General features: G+C 34.1%; 3 protein-coding genes across 3 annotated transcripts; 1 reads left to right on the top strand and 2 right to left on the bottom strand.

Annotated features, from left to right (window-relative positions):
- The first annotated feature begins 3,697 nt into the window (after positions 1-3,697).
- On the top strand, positions 3,698-5,626 carry LOC111807212 (putative protein phosphatase 2C 35). Its single transcript, XM_023692828.2, has 2 exons — positions 3,698-5,227; positions 5,312-5,626. Exons 1-2 carry the CDS (start codon positions 4,328-4,330, stop codon positions 5,447-5,449), a joined length of 1,038 nt encoding a protein of 345 aa, XP_023548596.2. The 5' UTR covers positions 3,698-4,327; the 3' UTR covers positions 5,450-5,626.
- Positions 5,627-7,317: 1,691 nt separating this feature from the next.
- LOC111807214 (Cox19-like CHCH family protein) lies at positions 7,318-8,119 on the bottom strand. The gene is made up of 3 exons (XM_023692829.2): positions 7,927-8,119; positions 7,799-7,844; positions 7,318-7,537 (listed from the first exon to the last, which is right to left on the bottom strand). Exons 1-3 carry the CDS (start codon positions 8,044-8,046, stop codon positions 7,482-7,484), a joined length of 222 nt encoding a protein of 73 aa, XP_023548597.1. The 5' UTR covers positions 8,047-8,119; the 3' UTR covers positions 7,318-7,481.
- Positions 8,120-10,184: 2,065 nt separating this feature from the next.
- Positions 10,185-11,562, bottom strand: LOC147789801 (uncharacterized). The gene has a single exon (XM_087129034.1). It carries the CDS (start codon positions 11,267-11,269, stop codon positions 10,679-10,681), a length of 591 nt encoding a protein of 196 aa, XP_086985160.1. The 5' UTR covers positions 11,270-11,562; the 3' UTR covers positions 10,185-10,678.
- Between the last annotated feature and the right edge of the window lie 3,670 nt (positions 11,563-15,232).

Raw genomic sequence — 15,232 nt, forward strand, 5'->3', positions numbered from 1 at the left:
AAAGTTTTGGGAAAAATAAGATTTGATTGGTTTTATTATATAATTAAAAATGTTTGTGTTGCATGATGAAGGCTGGCGTGGAAGGCACCCACCCAAGGCAGCCTATGATGAAAATAGTGTATGGTTCCGTGTCCAGACATTTTTATCTAACAGATACTCAGCCTGCCCTTTATTCCCCCTCTAATGCGTCCTCCACTTTTTTACCTTTTTTTTTCTTCTCTCTTCGGGGGGCCGCCCACGTGTCGTGTAGGGCTACCCGTCCTACAATTGACCTCTCGATTGCATATTATCTCAATTTGAGCATAGCACCGCCCACATATCGCTAGCGCTATCCACCCTACAATTGACCTCTCGATTGCATATTATCTTAATTTGAGTATAGCTTAACTAGTTGCTGATTTTTTTTTTCTCTCTTGGGGCTGCCCACATATCGTCTAGGGTTACCCATTCTACAATTGACCTATCGATTGCATATTACCTCAATTTGAGCATAGCTTAACTAGTTGCTGACTAAGAATTTAGGCATATTTGAATTTCTTCAACCAAAGGTGTTGGTGAATAAAATACGGTCGGATAATTTGGTTTGTGTAGATTTTTTTGGTTAGAAACTCGACCAACCCACTTATACCTTGAATATGTCTGAAGGCAAAGAAACCGAGTGACAAACAGGACTTTGAGATCTGTCGTACCATTGTCCGTATCGACCCGTATGGAGAATCCACTTATACCCTACTAGACATAGAGAGGGAGAGAGGGGAGAGAGGGGAGAGAGGGGATAGGGGTAGGGAGAGGAATGAAATCCCAGTGTGTCAGTAGTGGGAGATATTTGGGAATTGAAATGGTCTCATTTACCTTCCATTTTGTCCCTTTGCTTTTGGACGGTTTCTTAGATTCTAAGGGCACAAGCCCTTTTGAGGTCAAAACGCTTCAAATTATTTACGCTAGAAATATTCATTTAACCTACGAGAATCTGCTTCCAAGTATGTGGAGAATCCCCGTTTAAATAGAAATTAGCGAGAGAGTTAGGAGAAATCTTTTACCTATTAATTAAATGAGACAAGGTTAACTTTCCGTCCTGCCCCGTGTCACGGTCGTACTTCTTCAAATGTGTGACATTATGATCTTGACACACTCACAATAAGTCTCAATGAGGAACTCAAGGTCCATTTACGATAAGAATGAGATGCATGTGACGGTTGTTGGTTAGTCCAATACTTAGATGGCCAATGTGTCTCCAGACATCAGACAACATCACGATGCGTAGGTCATGTTGTTGGGAGAGTGTCACGATGGAGTTGTTAGTTATGTCGCAACGATTGGACATACACATACAAATAGCGTATGTAGCTGAATAAGCTTAGGTTTTACACAAGCGATGTTCTGTTGACAAAAGTCTGATAATGCCACAAAGCTAAGCGAAAAATGATTATGATGCTCGAGTTTCCTTTAAGGCTTGTCGTGAGAGTGCCAAGATCACGACGCCGTACGGTTAAAAGTGTACGACTGTGTCATCCTACTCACTTTAAATATGTGTGTACAGGAATACTATCTCCTAATATTGAAATTTGAGTTTATTAAATTTGTTAGAATGTTTTATATTTTTTAATATAAATTCTATTTTATAAAAATTATCAATTAACTTTTTAAAAATATATATTACAAAAAAAAAAAAAATAATAATAATAATAACCTTAATTCTTTCGGGCTTTTTGTCAAACAGTTACGTGTAGGCGAGGCCATTTGTTTGGGCCCATCAATTTCCCAATGGGCCTAACGGGCCTCAACCAAAACATATTGGGCTTACCAACTTCTCAAGATGAGTGGGCCTGGCCCAAATTACCTAACCGAAACCAGTATTCAGCTCAACTTCAATGATAGCTAGCAAGATTAATTAATTAATTAATTAATTAATTAATGGCGTATTTTAAAAAATAACAAAAATTGGAGAAAAAAAAAAAAAGAAAAACATAATATTTTAATATTAATGGAATTTGCTAAATGACTAAAACACCATAAATATGAGCTAATTAATTAATTAAGTTATATTTATTTCACTCGTTCTTAATGACAATAGAGAAAGATTGTGATTATCGACGAATGGTTCTAAGCTAGAATCAACTGAAATTTATACACCCGACCATCTCGAAGTGAATTATTTTTTTACCATTTAACGGTGCTTACAATTTGGATATTGATTTTTTTTTTACTGTATGCTCTAATTTTTAATTAGTCGAGAATATATATTTTAGGTAGACAAAAAAAAAATAATGTATTATAAATGATGGTAATAGTAAAAGTTAATTGAAAAATTATAATATATTTATTTTAAAAGGAGAAAAAGTATTAAAATTCAGATTTGAACAAAAAGGCAAAATTTGATGAGAATCTTTGTTGGGATCTTCATAATTGACATTTGATTTAATTTAGATTTGATAGTGTTATATTTATCCAAACATTAAATGGTAACACAAAATCGTGTGGTATGATGAAAGAATAAAATATCGTCGCAAAATTTTCTATTTATTTTTGTTGAGATCCGACCTAATTTTCGACCGCTACATTTTTAAATATTTATTTTTTAATATAATTTTTATTAAAAAAATCATCATTATAATCACATGCTCTACGATTTAAATTTCAATATTATAACATCATTTTTAAAATACAAAAAATATACGACGTAGTTTTTAGTTTAAATATTACTATTAGAGTTTCAAAATTAACTAATTTATTTTTTTAATATAATAAAAAAGAAGATTTTAATATGTGATAAAAATATATATTTATATCAGGAAGATGAGACAGAGACAGAGAATATAATCTTGTCTATTTTTTCATTCCCCGTCTGAACGGGATATCCCTTTCCCATTTGGGGCGGGTTCCCATGGCCCCGACTCCACATGAGACATCTCTAGCCATAAAACACGAGAAATAAGGCTCGAAATTTTCAAACCCTAAAAAAATCTACATCAACCACACAATTTGGAAAAAAAAATATATATATATATATATAATCTTGTCTATTTTTCCATTCCCCGTCTAAACGGGGTATCCCTCTCCCATTTGGGGCGGGTTCCCATGGCCCCGACTCCACATGAGACATCTCTAGCCATAAAACACGAGAAATAAGGCTCGAAATTTTCAAACTCTAAAAAAATCTACATCATCCACACAATTTGAAGAAGAAAAAAACCTCAATTATAGACTTTAACTGTTCATAACGGGACAATGACCAAAACTTGTACAAATAGTATCTTTAGCAACAGAATTAAGAATAATTTGGAAATTTCAGTCTTAAAGGTTTAAAAGAAAAGAAAATTCATTTTTGACCTTAAATTTTTTGTGTTATTTGAATTTGACCAATAATTGTGCCACAAATTAATTTTAATGAAAATCAGTATAAAAATATTTATAAATTCATTAATTTTAATTAAAAAAAAATATATTTCCACAATTTAATACGTCATAATCTCATGGGGTTTATTGGACGTCGCATAATTTCAATTAAAATATTTATTTTAAATAATTAAAAAAATTATATTATCACATGTGGACGAAAAAAAGAAAGAAAAATTAGAATTCTCCATTACCAGAAAAATTATAAATAAATAAATAAATAAATAAATCATTTTGGTAACAATTTTTCCATACTGTTTTTGGGTCACTTCGGTGTCCAATCTTGTACCTTGCCTGTGCTCTCTCTCTCTCATATTCTCTCACTGAAAGCTTCGAGTGTTTCTTCGTTGGCTTCAAAATCCCACGTTACATCAACTCTTTCCACTACAAATTTGTTCTTAGGGTTAATTTTGTCTCGATTTCTTCGCTTTTTCTATCGCCTCGAGCTGTGATCTTTCTCCAAAAGCGTAATAGAATTTTCCCCGCTCCATTTCGCCTCCCCCTTTCCTCTGTTTTTTGTTCATAACTTGCTGTTACTTATCAATCGCTTGCTTGAAATATTATCTGTTCTTGTTTGTTCAGATTAATTTCTTGATTTTTGATCCCTTATTCGGTGCTTGCCTTTGCGTCAGGAGGAAATTTACTCGAAGTAAAAGTAAGCTTTCGTTTGAAGGTTTTCTCTCTGTCTTTGTACATAGATTTTGCTGTTCATTTGCGTCTTCTCAACTTTTCTTCTGAAAATCTGGCTTTTCCTCTCGGAAAAATGATGGGATTTGGTTAGATAATGTAAGAAATATCCGGGTTTTGCTACAGAGTTGGGTATTTTGTAAATTTATGGTACTTTTTCTTTGAGGACTTTCATCGAACACCTTGCCTGCAAGTTCGAACTCTCTCAGTTTTTCTAGTTTTCTGCATCTTCCATTTGAAAAACATGGGTTGTATACACACAAAATGTTGCTGTCGCTACCCAAAATCGTTGGTTGGAGAATCCCAAGACTTTCATCAAGAAGATAAGAACACAGTGATCGAAAGATCATTGGAGTTCATTCCTGTTGCTTCCCACAACTATCATTTGGAATACTTGGTGCTGTCTCGGCGTGGGTTCTACCCTGAATCCCCTGATAAGGAAAATCAAGACAGTTTCTGCATTAGAACAAGTATTCAAGGTAACCCAAATGCTCATTTCTTTGGTGTTTTTGATGGGCATGGTCAATTTGGAATGCAGTGTTCAAATTTTGTGAAGGATAAGCTAATAGAAAAGCTTTGTAATGATCCCACATTGTTGGATAATCCTGTACAAGCTTATAATTCAGCATTTTTGTGTACAAATGATGAGCTGCATACAAGTGAAATTGATGATTCAATGAGTGGAACAACTGCTATTACAGTTCTTGTTGTTGGGGATACCCTTTATGTGGCCAATGTGGGCGATTCAAGAGCTGTAATTGCAGTAAAGGAAGGGAACCGTGTCCTTGCCAAGGACTTGTCAAACGATCAAACACCATTTAGAAAGGATGAGTATGAGAGAGTTAGGCTTTGTGGGGCTAGAGTTCTTAGTGTTGATCAAGTGGAAGGGCTTATGGATCCTGATATTCAGTGCTGGGGCGACGAAGAGAGCCAGGGCGGTGACCCGCCTCGACTCTGGGTTCAAAATGGTTTGTATCCTGGGACTGCATTTACCAGGAGCATAGGAGATAGTACTGCAGAGAAGATTGGTGTAATTGCTGTTCCTGAGGTTTTAGTTCTTCAGCTTAAGGCTAATCATCTGTTCTTTGTGGTTGCTAGTGATGGAGTTTTCGAGTTCCTTTCGAGTCAAACTGTTGTTGATATGGTACGCAATGTGATCGATTTCTAGTAAAACCGCCATGATATCTCGCGTGTTAAAATTTCTGATGTTTTCTTTTTGTTCGTATAGGCATCAAGTTATGCAGATCCTCAGGATGCGTGCACTGCCATTGCAGCCAAGTCGTATAAACTATGGATGGAACATGAAAATCGAACCGATGATATCACGATCATTATTGTTCATATAAAAGGCTTGTCTAATGTATGAAATTTACGAGGATTATTTAGGCCATTTTTTGTTCTCGAATATGATGATGATATAGTTTTCGACGGCCGAATGCAGGATTATATTGGATATGAAAAAAGAAAAAAAGTTATGACACATTTTGATATGATCCTATATTTTGATATGAAAATGAATGGTTCAATGCTTAGCTTTCTCATACCTATCAATTCATTAGCCTGTAAACCATGTTCCTACCTCCCTTGTTTGAGTGGTTCTAACTCTAGATAATATTGGAGATTGCTTCTTTGAGAATCGATTTCTCAAATCTACCTACCGAACTGAACTCTCAAGATGTCGTTGCAACAAATCAGAACCCGACAATTGTGGTTCTAACTCTAGATAATGAGAGACCTGTATAATGGTAAAACCCGACAATTGTGATTCTAACTCTAGATAATGAGAGACCTTTATAGTGGTAATCTCTTCTATTTTACATCATTGAAAAAAAGTGTTCACTTAAAAAGTCATTCCAAACTAACTAACTTGTAGGCGCATTTTCTTACGTAACATCCCTCTACTAGCAGAAAAAAGACTTGCTACGAAACCTAGAAGGTAATATGTGAGATCCCACATTGATTGGAGAGGGAAACGAGTGTCAGCCAAAACGCTGGGTCCTAAAGGGGGGTGGATCATGAGATCCCACATCGGGGGTGGAGGAGAACGAAAAATTCTTTATAAGGGTGTAGAAACATTTCCCTAACAGAGACATTTAAAAGCCACTTAGAGGAGAATTTCGAAAGGAAAAGCCCAAAAAGAACAATATCTACTGGCGGTGTGCTTGTGCTTGTATTCTTGAATTTCTGATCTAACTTTGTTTATATACTTCACAAGGAGAAACAATTACTCATCTTCCAGCTTAGCACTGGACCAACTAAGTTGATAGAGACAGAGAAGGTTGATAAGAGATCGAAAGTGAAAATCTACAGTTCCATTAAAAGAACAAGACAAAGAAGGGAATTTAATGAGGTGGGTTAACTTCAAAGCTCAATGATAAACAAGTTTCAGACCCCACTCTTGTTACCTTGTCTCTTCAAATACTGGCTGGCATGGTATGGTATATAGAGAAAACTTCCCCCCTTTTTCTTCTGTTGCTCAAGGTAGATCCATCCCTGATAAGTGTCATGTCAGTAGTTTAGTAAACTTGTGGCTGATCATCACCAATTGTTGGTCAGAGGGCCCTGAAAAATACATGATTTCAAACAAATTTCTTATTTCAATGTTGATGTATGATTCTGATTCAAATTCTCAGATCTCAGATCACGAGCAGAAATAAAACTAACATAAGCCTAGTTCGACAGCAACTAATATATACTCAAAAAGAGGTAACGAGCAGATACTATATAATCTTTTGTTGTATGATTCTAATTCTCAGATCTCAGGTCACGAGTAGATATAGAACTAACATAAGCATAGCTGGACAACAACTAAGATATACTCTTTATCGAGGTAACGAGCAGCTAGTATATACTCTTTTGTTGTAATTCTCAGATCTCAGGTCACGAGCAAAAATAGGGCTAACATAAGCATAGCTCGACAGCAACTAATACAGACTCTTTTTTGAGGTAACGAGCAGCTAATATATAGTCTTTTGAGATTCAAATTCTCAGAGCAGAAATAAGACTAACTTAAGCATAGCTCAACAGCAACTAATATATACTCTTTTTTGAGGTAACGAGCCGCTAATATATACTCTTTTGTTGTATGATTCAGATTCTCAAGATCTTAGGTCACTAGCAGAAATATGGGTAATATAAGCATAGCTCGACAGCAACTAATATATACTCTTTTTTGAGGTAACGAATATATACCCTTTTGTTGTATGATTCAAATTCTCAGGTCACGAGCAGAAATAGGGCTAAGATAAGCATAGCTTGACATAATGATAAGGTTTCAGAACAATCAAGCTTTTAGATATCTCAAAATACGTTTAAACGAGTCAATATAACAAAATTGTGAATGAGTAAAGCCAATATCTTAGATGTTATCTGGTACACTATGCTCCTTTCCAGAACCTTCACTTGCCATGGCCAGTTTTCCTTCTCTCATTGCAAGCCTTCAAAGCTTGAACCTCTGCCAGACAAATCAGTGGTGAGATCATACATTAGAACAGTCATTTTAGATGAAAATTTAAGGGATTACTCAAAATAGACAATGGAATTTCAAATTTGTAAGAATCAGGCGAGATGTTGGCCGATTGCTACAATGAATTCCAGTTCGATCTAAGGGATAAATACTTCAAACGAAAAAATAAAATAAAATCTATACGATTCAGAGATGAACCTAAACAATCCTAGAATTTAGAACCAGAAGAAATGAGAGATGGCGGCGTACCAGCCTGGCAATCTTTCCAGTTCCTGTTAGTTTTGATAAGACATTCCTGAAAATTTGCAGTTCAGGGCTTAGGGTTTTAGCAGAACGTAAAAAAGAAGAAGATGACGATCGCAACGGCCACGAAGAACCTGTAACGATAAGTAGAAAGAGGAGCACTCATTGAGCTGCTTGACGTTCTCGTCGTCGGCGTCGGCGTCGCTCCCGTGAAGAGGCGGCTGATTCTCCGGCGAAATCGGCGGATTCCCCATTTTTCTTCGTTCAGGTACGACGCTAAGTTTACAGGCAGTTCGAACTGCTCAAGTTAAGGGAATAATTAAAATGGAATTTTCCTGTATTATAGGTTTTTTTTTCCATAATAACGTTACTTATTTTTAATTAAAATTAAAAATAATAAATTATTATTAACTATAGTAAATTATATTATACTTTTTCAAATTTTTATAGAATAAAAAGGGCTAAATTGTAGCCATTATTATAAAACTTTCTACTGTTAGCAAATATTGTCGAGTATGTATTAAATATTGTCTTGCATGTATTTTTCTTTTTGGGTTTCTCCTCAAGGGAGTGAATCGTTGGATCCCACATCTCAGTTGGAGCGGAGAACGAACCATAGCTTATAAGGGTATGGAAACCTCTCCCTAACAAACGACTTTTAAAACTGTGAGGCTAACAACGATACGTGACAGGCCAAGTGGACAATATCTACTAGTGGTAGACTTGGGCTGTTGCATAAAATGAATAAAAGTGTTATTCGAATACAATTCCCTAAATAAAATTTAAACCCTAATAAATCGAATAAACGTGTTCACTCGAGCACAACTCACTAGATAATCCTCAAACTCTAATAAAATGAATATACATGTTCATTCAAGCATAATTTACTAGATAAATCCTAAACCCTAATAAAACGAGTAAACGTGTTCATTTGAGTAGATCACTAGACAAACCTTGAACCCTAATAAAACGAGTAATTTGAGCAGCTCACTAGACAATCCCTAAACCCTAATAAAACGAGTAAACGTGTTCATTCGAGCAGCTCACTAGACAAACCCTAAACCCTAATAAAATGAGTAATCGTATTCATTGGAGCACAACTTGCCAGATATTATACTCAGCCCATTGGTTCCATCCACCAAGAGTTGGATCATCAAAAGCCCAATGCCCTTTTCCGAAATATCAGTAATTCAAAATATTTAAAATTAAAAAAAAGCAAAATAAGATATTATCTTCTTTTTAAAATAATAATAAGATCACATATTCTGAAAGGAAAAATAAAAACTATTTAAAAAACCTATTCTGATAACCATAGCCCTGGTTAACAGAAGGATGAGAGGTTCTTTAATGGCGGACGCGGAGGCTGTGATAGCCGAGAAAACCATTACGAAAAGGATTAAGAATCTGATTGAAGAGTACAGAAATGTAGACGAGACGACTCGCCTAATGGATCGGCTGGATTTGTTGAAGAAGATGAACGCATTGAGAGGCGTAGTGGAGGAATGGGCGGAATGTCTGGCCTTCCGCAACTCGGCGAAGTTTTTCAAGCCCAACAATCATGGCGGAAACGTTATGCGGAAGACGATGATGAAAAGAAAAACGAAGAAGAAGAGCAACAAAAAGAAACGAAAAGCCGGCCAAAGCTTCAAAAGATGAGTACAAATTGTTCTTTTGGATTTTGGATTTTGGATTTTGCATTTTTTGTGTTCAATTCTTTTGTTGCACAAAACTAGGGTTCTTTCTGAATTTTAAAGAAATTAGTAAAAATTGTTTTCGGTTCGTACTCAGATGAATAACTCCACGAAGATGATTATCAAGATCGTTTCAATTCACTTGGCTAACACACTTACCAATCATGCTCGAATGAATATCTCCGTTCGTGAATCTCAAATGAGAAGATGATCTCCTTCGTCGAGAAGTTCTGAAGAATGAACACGAAAATGATCATCAATTGTTTTAAGCAGTTTTGAAAGAAATAATAAAATAGATTGAATTCGTGTATGAAGTGCCAAAACAATGTGTAATCCTCTTCATTAATTGCGTTCATCGTCGGATCAACCTCCGAAGGATAAAGAACAAAAGAAATCTTGAGGTTTTGTTTTTTTTTTTTTTGGAAATAACTTAATTTACAATCTACTCCATCCACAAAAATCATGTGGTAAGGATGATTCAGACATGAGCGATGATCATAATTTCAAGTAAAGTAAATCAAGATTCATCTGTTTAATCTATGTACGGAACCTGAATTTCAATTAGGCTATTAGGAAATCATACGAGCTCAAGGTGTTCTTTAATGGCGGAAATCTCAGCCATGTTAAGAAGAAATTAAAGAGAAAGGAAGAGAGAGAAGGAACATCCAGATGCTGAAGAACTGCAAGAACATGGGTATGGCTACCAGAAATACAAAATCTTCATCAGATTTGTATTCTTATTATATTCAGCTTCGTAATATCAAACAGAAGAAAGAAGAAAAAAAATAACTAACAAAGCCCTCGAGACTCATAGAAATTTCACAACAGAGCAGAAAATTAATCATTCAAAGCGCAAACTACTTTTCTCCCAATATTTGCAGAAATCAAACCCATACCCACCCGAATTACTGTTCTTCCGGCCTAGACTTTAGCTAAACTTACAATACACAGAATTTCTTCCCCGTTAAACAAACCTGGATCATCATAAATACACGATATTATATGATATACTTCTTTTAATCTGATTTACCTGTCTCGTCGGCTCGATTTTCCGATCTACCACCGTTTAAAAAAATCACGGCAGTTCAGATCTGGACAAATCGAAAGAGACATTAGAAAGATGAGAGATGAGAAATGGACGAGAGATGATTTTCGAGATGGATTTAAGATCCAAATTCAAGATCTGGAGAAGATCTCATGCGTCGAGCCGAAGCAAACGCCTCAGATCTCTGGTAGCCGAGTCGTCAACGATGGTGGATACATGTTTCTTCTTCGAGAACGACGGTAATGGAAGAGAACTAGGACACGGCGACATCGAAAAAGCCGATCCGGCGTACACGTCGGCTTTACCGGCTATCGGACACCTAACATCGACAATCCGTATCTGTTTCGGTATCATTTCCGGCGCCGGTCCCAGCCTCTCGGTCCCACACACGACCAGATTATCACCTTCCTTCTTAAGAGCTTCGCTCTTGATCTTCGAATCGAGCGATTCACCTCGCCTCAAGATCGTAACCTTCTCCATCACCAAACTAGTCTTCATCGCCTTCAAATCGTCGGAACTCGATCTCTTCGAGACCGACGGCTCCGAATGATTCGAAACAAACCGCTTCCGCTGCTCCGGCCGTTCCGACCGAGCTGCCGTCTTCCTGTTAGATCTAGAATTATAATTGCAAACATTCGAATCATAGTTTCCATAAGAACTCCTCCGGCGACAAAACGGCGCTGGTGGAACTCTGATCCTTTCGATCAAACAATCCTGAGGCCGTAGGATCTCAGTCCCCATGGATGAAAGAAGTAAAAATCCCTAATAAATCTCCCAAAAACAAACGAAAAAAAAGGTTAAACAACCAAAGAACAAACGCTACAGGACTGGTGAGTTCCTTCCTCTGAAACTAAGAGCTTCAACCCTCGTCTCTCCTTCCTCACACGGTACCAAACAACCAGACGGGAGACTAGAACAAGAAGAAGAAGAAGAAGAAGAAGAAGAAGAAGAAGAAGAAGGGTATTATCGTCTTTTCAACTCTTTTTTCCCTCCCGGATTCCCTCTATGTATTTCTGCTCTGCAAAGGCTTTGTTTGGTCTTCAGGTCGCTCGAGGTGAGATATATAGCGAAAGAGAGATTGAGGATAAGCGAGACGGCGTCGTTTCGTGGAAGATGAAAAGGAAAAAAAAGAAAAAAAGAGCGTTGGTCTAATCTTAATCTCACCGACCCCTCGCAAAATGACGCGTGAAGACAGAAAGCGATTGGCCGCCTTGTTTGAGCGAGAAGAGAAAGAGTGTGTACGTGGCAGAAAATGACTCGGTCTTTGAGGGTGTCCAACTCACACGGACCCCGTTTTAACGGGAACCGTCAAGTCGCCGTTACATTGCGAAGCTTTCACGTCGTTGTCCTTAACCATTTATTGATGACGCCGTTGGGATCAACAAGTGTTAGTTGTCGTTTTGTGCTCTTTTACATGGAAATTATTTGGGTGGGCCCCCACGTGCTGTGGTTGGGCTCAAAGTCGCTAACCCCGTATCATTATTGCTTCGGTTCGGCTACGGTGAGAACCGTGTATTTTCCATTTCTTCTAAATTACTCGCCGATTAATCGTCTCCGATTTCAATCAATCGCGATGTTTTTGGTCAACAATTTCATTTATTATTTTTATGTAATAATTTAATTCTCCCTAATTTTATAAAAAATTACATTCAATCTTAGTAATATTTTTTTTTACAGCGTTACTTATTAAATTATTGGAACTAACAATTAATTAATTAAAATTGATAAGTTAAAAGCATAGACAATATTAATATATATATATATATATATATATGAATAAACTATATATTAAAATATATATATCGTTTAATATATAGTTTATTTAAAGTAGAGTTATGTTGACTTGACCCGAACCAACCCAATATTCAAGCATGGCATCTCTTATAAATCTCATTAATAAGTGACTTGGTTGGGTGGTTTTAAATATTCCAACCCTTACTTTTGACCATTTAAAAGGGTTAGGTTACCTACCGATTACACTTAATAATTAAGTTTTGTGATTATTTAATAAACCTTCTCTCGTTTTTTTTTTCGGGTAATAAGAAAAATAATAAAGTCACCTAAATGGTAAAAAAAAAAAACGTAAGTCGTTCGTTGAAAGGTTAAAGTTAAATTCGTCTCACTACATATTCGGATGAACTTTATTCTAAAAAGAAACGTTAAATTACAAAAATACCCTTGAAGTGAAAAAACGTTATTGTTCTTTCAAAAGCTTGAATATTACTCGTGATTCTAGTAGAAATCCATTAGAATGCTATCAAAAATTAGAATTAAGTGCGTTATTGCTATTGTCTCGAGAGTGAAAAGCAAGTTGTTGATCAGTAAAAATATGGAAATGTATGTGAATGATGTAAAGACCGACTTTTTACTTCTTATTAGGTACTGAGTGCTTACGACTCAGAAGTCAGATGACACTCGTCGGAGCTGCCACGCAAGATATTCCAGTAGAGAGCTATTGTCCTTCTAGTTGGATTGAGATCGACGATAGGTTAAGACAAAGCGGTTCTTCTTGTTTTTCCTAGATAAAAAAAGATTCTCATAACCGTGTGTCTCAATTAAAATTATTTTAAATATTTATAAAATGGTTTAAATTAATAAAAATAATACATTTTAAACAAAATTTGAGTATTTTTCTAATAATTTAACCTAAAAAAAAAACAATTCCTAGCTACCTTGATTGTATAATCTAAAAAGTGAATAACAAGATAGGAAAAAGAAAATAAAAGAAGGAAAAAGAAAAATAAAGTAGGAAAAAAAGGAAAAGGTGAGTGGACCTTGATTTTTATGTTCCCACAAAATAAAAAATAATAAAAATAAATTTTATTTATTTATTTATTTAAAGAATAAAAAAATTAAAGAATAAAGGGGGAACAAATCTACGAAGCTTTTAAGGGAGGTGGGGACAAAGTCAGAAGTGAAATGCAAGCAAGCAATAATGCTCTCTTGTCTCCTATGTATCTTTTTATTTATTTATTTATTTTATTTAAATTATATTAAATAATAAATAATAAATAATAATAATAAAGTAGGGTCCCATTCGGAATTGTTCTGAAAATAGGAACAGAACCATTAGACTTGGGTATTGAAAATAGCAATAAATGAAATCAATTATTATTATTTTTATTTTAAATGGTAAAAAAAAAATAATAATTTAATAGCCAATAATGTTTTAATTTTGTTTTATTATTAATTTAATAATAAGCTTTTTATTCTAATAATTTATATTTAATTACAAAGAATTATATTTGAAATCAATAAATATTTACAAACTAAATAAATAATATAAAATTGCTAATCAAATTACAATTTAATAAAAAATTGTTGCATGTGACAACATAATAGATTAGTATAATTTTTGTTGTTTTGGTGGGAAGAAATTTAATAATAAAAAAATATAAATAAGAGAAGAATAATTGAAAAATAATTGATTAAAAAATTGTCGGTCTCATTTATTCAAGAGGGAGAAGCGACAGTAATGTAAAATAATTAATGAAAATATGTGGAGTCTATAAACCACGATTTAAGAGCTTATAAAATAAACATCGTTCCAAGTTTAAGGGTATTTTTTAAATAAAAATATAAAACTAACGGTATTAAAAAATTTCTAAAAAATAAATAAATTATATATATATATATATGTAAAGATATATAATTTAGTAAATTAATAAATAACGAATAATATTTAAAAATAAAAAAATAAAAACAGTAGACCGGTAGCTGTCATTTGATTGGGTAGTCAACCAATAATTCGAACATTTTTAATATTAATTTTTTAGAATTATTAATTAAATAAAATCAACTATCGTTTAAAAAAATATTTATAGGTAATAGAAAAAAGCCGCCCATTGCAATTTCATTAAGTGTATCCATATTTGTTACGAGTAATATTGGTTTCGTATGAAATTATAAAGAACAAGTTGAAATATAATTTATTTTAAAATCCCACTTTCATCATTTTGGTAATTATTAAATCAAGCTGCTGTTATAAAATAATTACATATTGTATTTTATTATTGGAAAAATAAGTATTATTATAATTTTAACAATTTGAACAAAACATTTCTTAAAAGGGTATGGAAAACATCTTTTTAGTAGACACGTTTTAAAACAGTGAGACTGATGTTGATATGTAACGGTATAAAGCGGACAATATCTATTAGTGGTGAGCTTGGACTTTTACCGATAGTATCATAGCCTGACACTAGGCGGTGTGCCAGCCGAGGACGTTTGTCACCCATGAAGTAGATTATGAAATCTCATATTGGTTGGAGAAGGAAGCAGAACGAAATATTCATAAGGATGTGAAAAACTCTTTTTAGTAGACACGCTTTATAACTATGAGATTGAAGGTAATATGTAACAGATTAAAATCGATAATATTTGCTAACTATGGACTTGTCTGTTACCAATGAACCATAACCATTTACCAAATTTAAATAAAAGAAAAGATAGTAATTATATAAATATATATAAAAAAGTCCAAGTCAACTTCTCTAAGAAAAATATTAAAAAAAAAAAAAAATTACGAGTTTAATGTTTAAAATTTGAAAATTAAAAAATATTCAGTCAATAATTTTAAATTTGTATTTAATAAAATTATAAATTTTGTTTGGTTTGAAACCACAAATTATTTAAATTTAAAAGTATAAAAAATAATTTTATTATTTTAAATTAAAATTAAAATTTACCATAAAATAAAAATAA

The sequence above is a fragment of the Cucurbita pepo genome, chromosome 12, assembly GCF_057944985.1.
Source record: "Cucurbita pepo subsp. pepo isolate OVF chromosome 12, ASM5794498v1, whole genome shotgun sequence".
Lineage (NCBI taxonomy): Eukaryota > Viridiplantae > Streptophyta > Magnoliopsida > Cucurbitales > Cucurbitaceae > Cucurbita > Cucurbita pepo.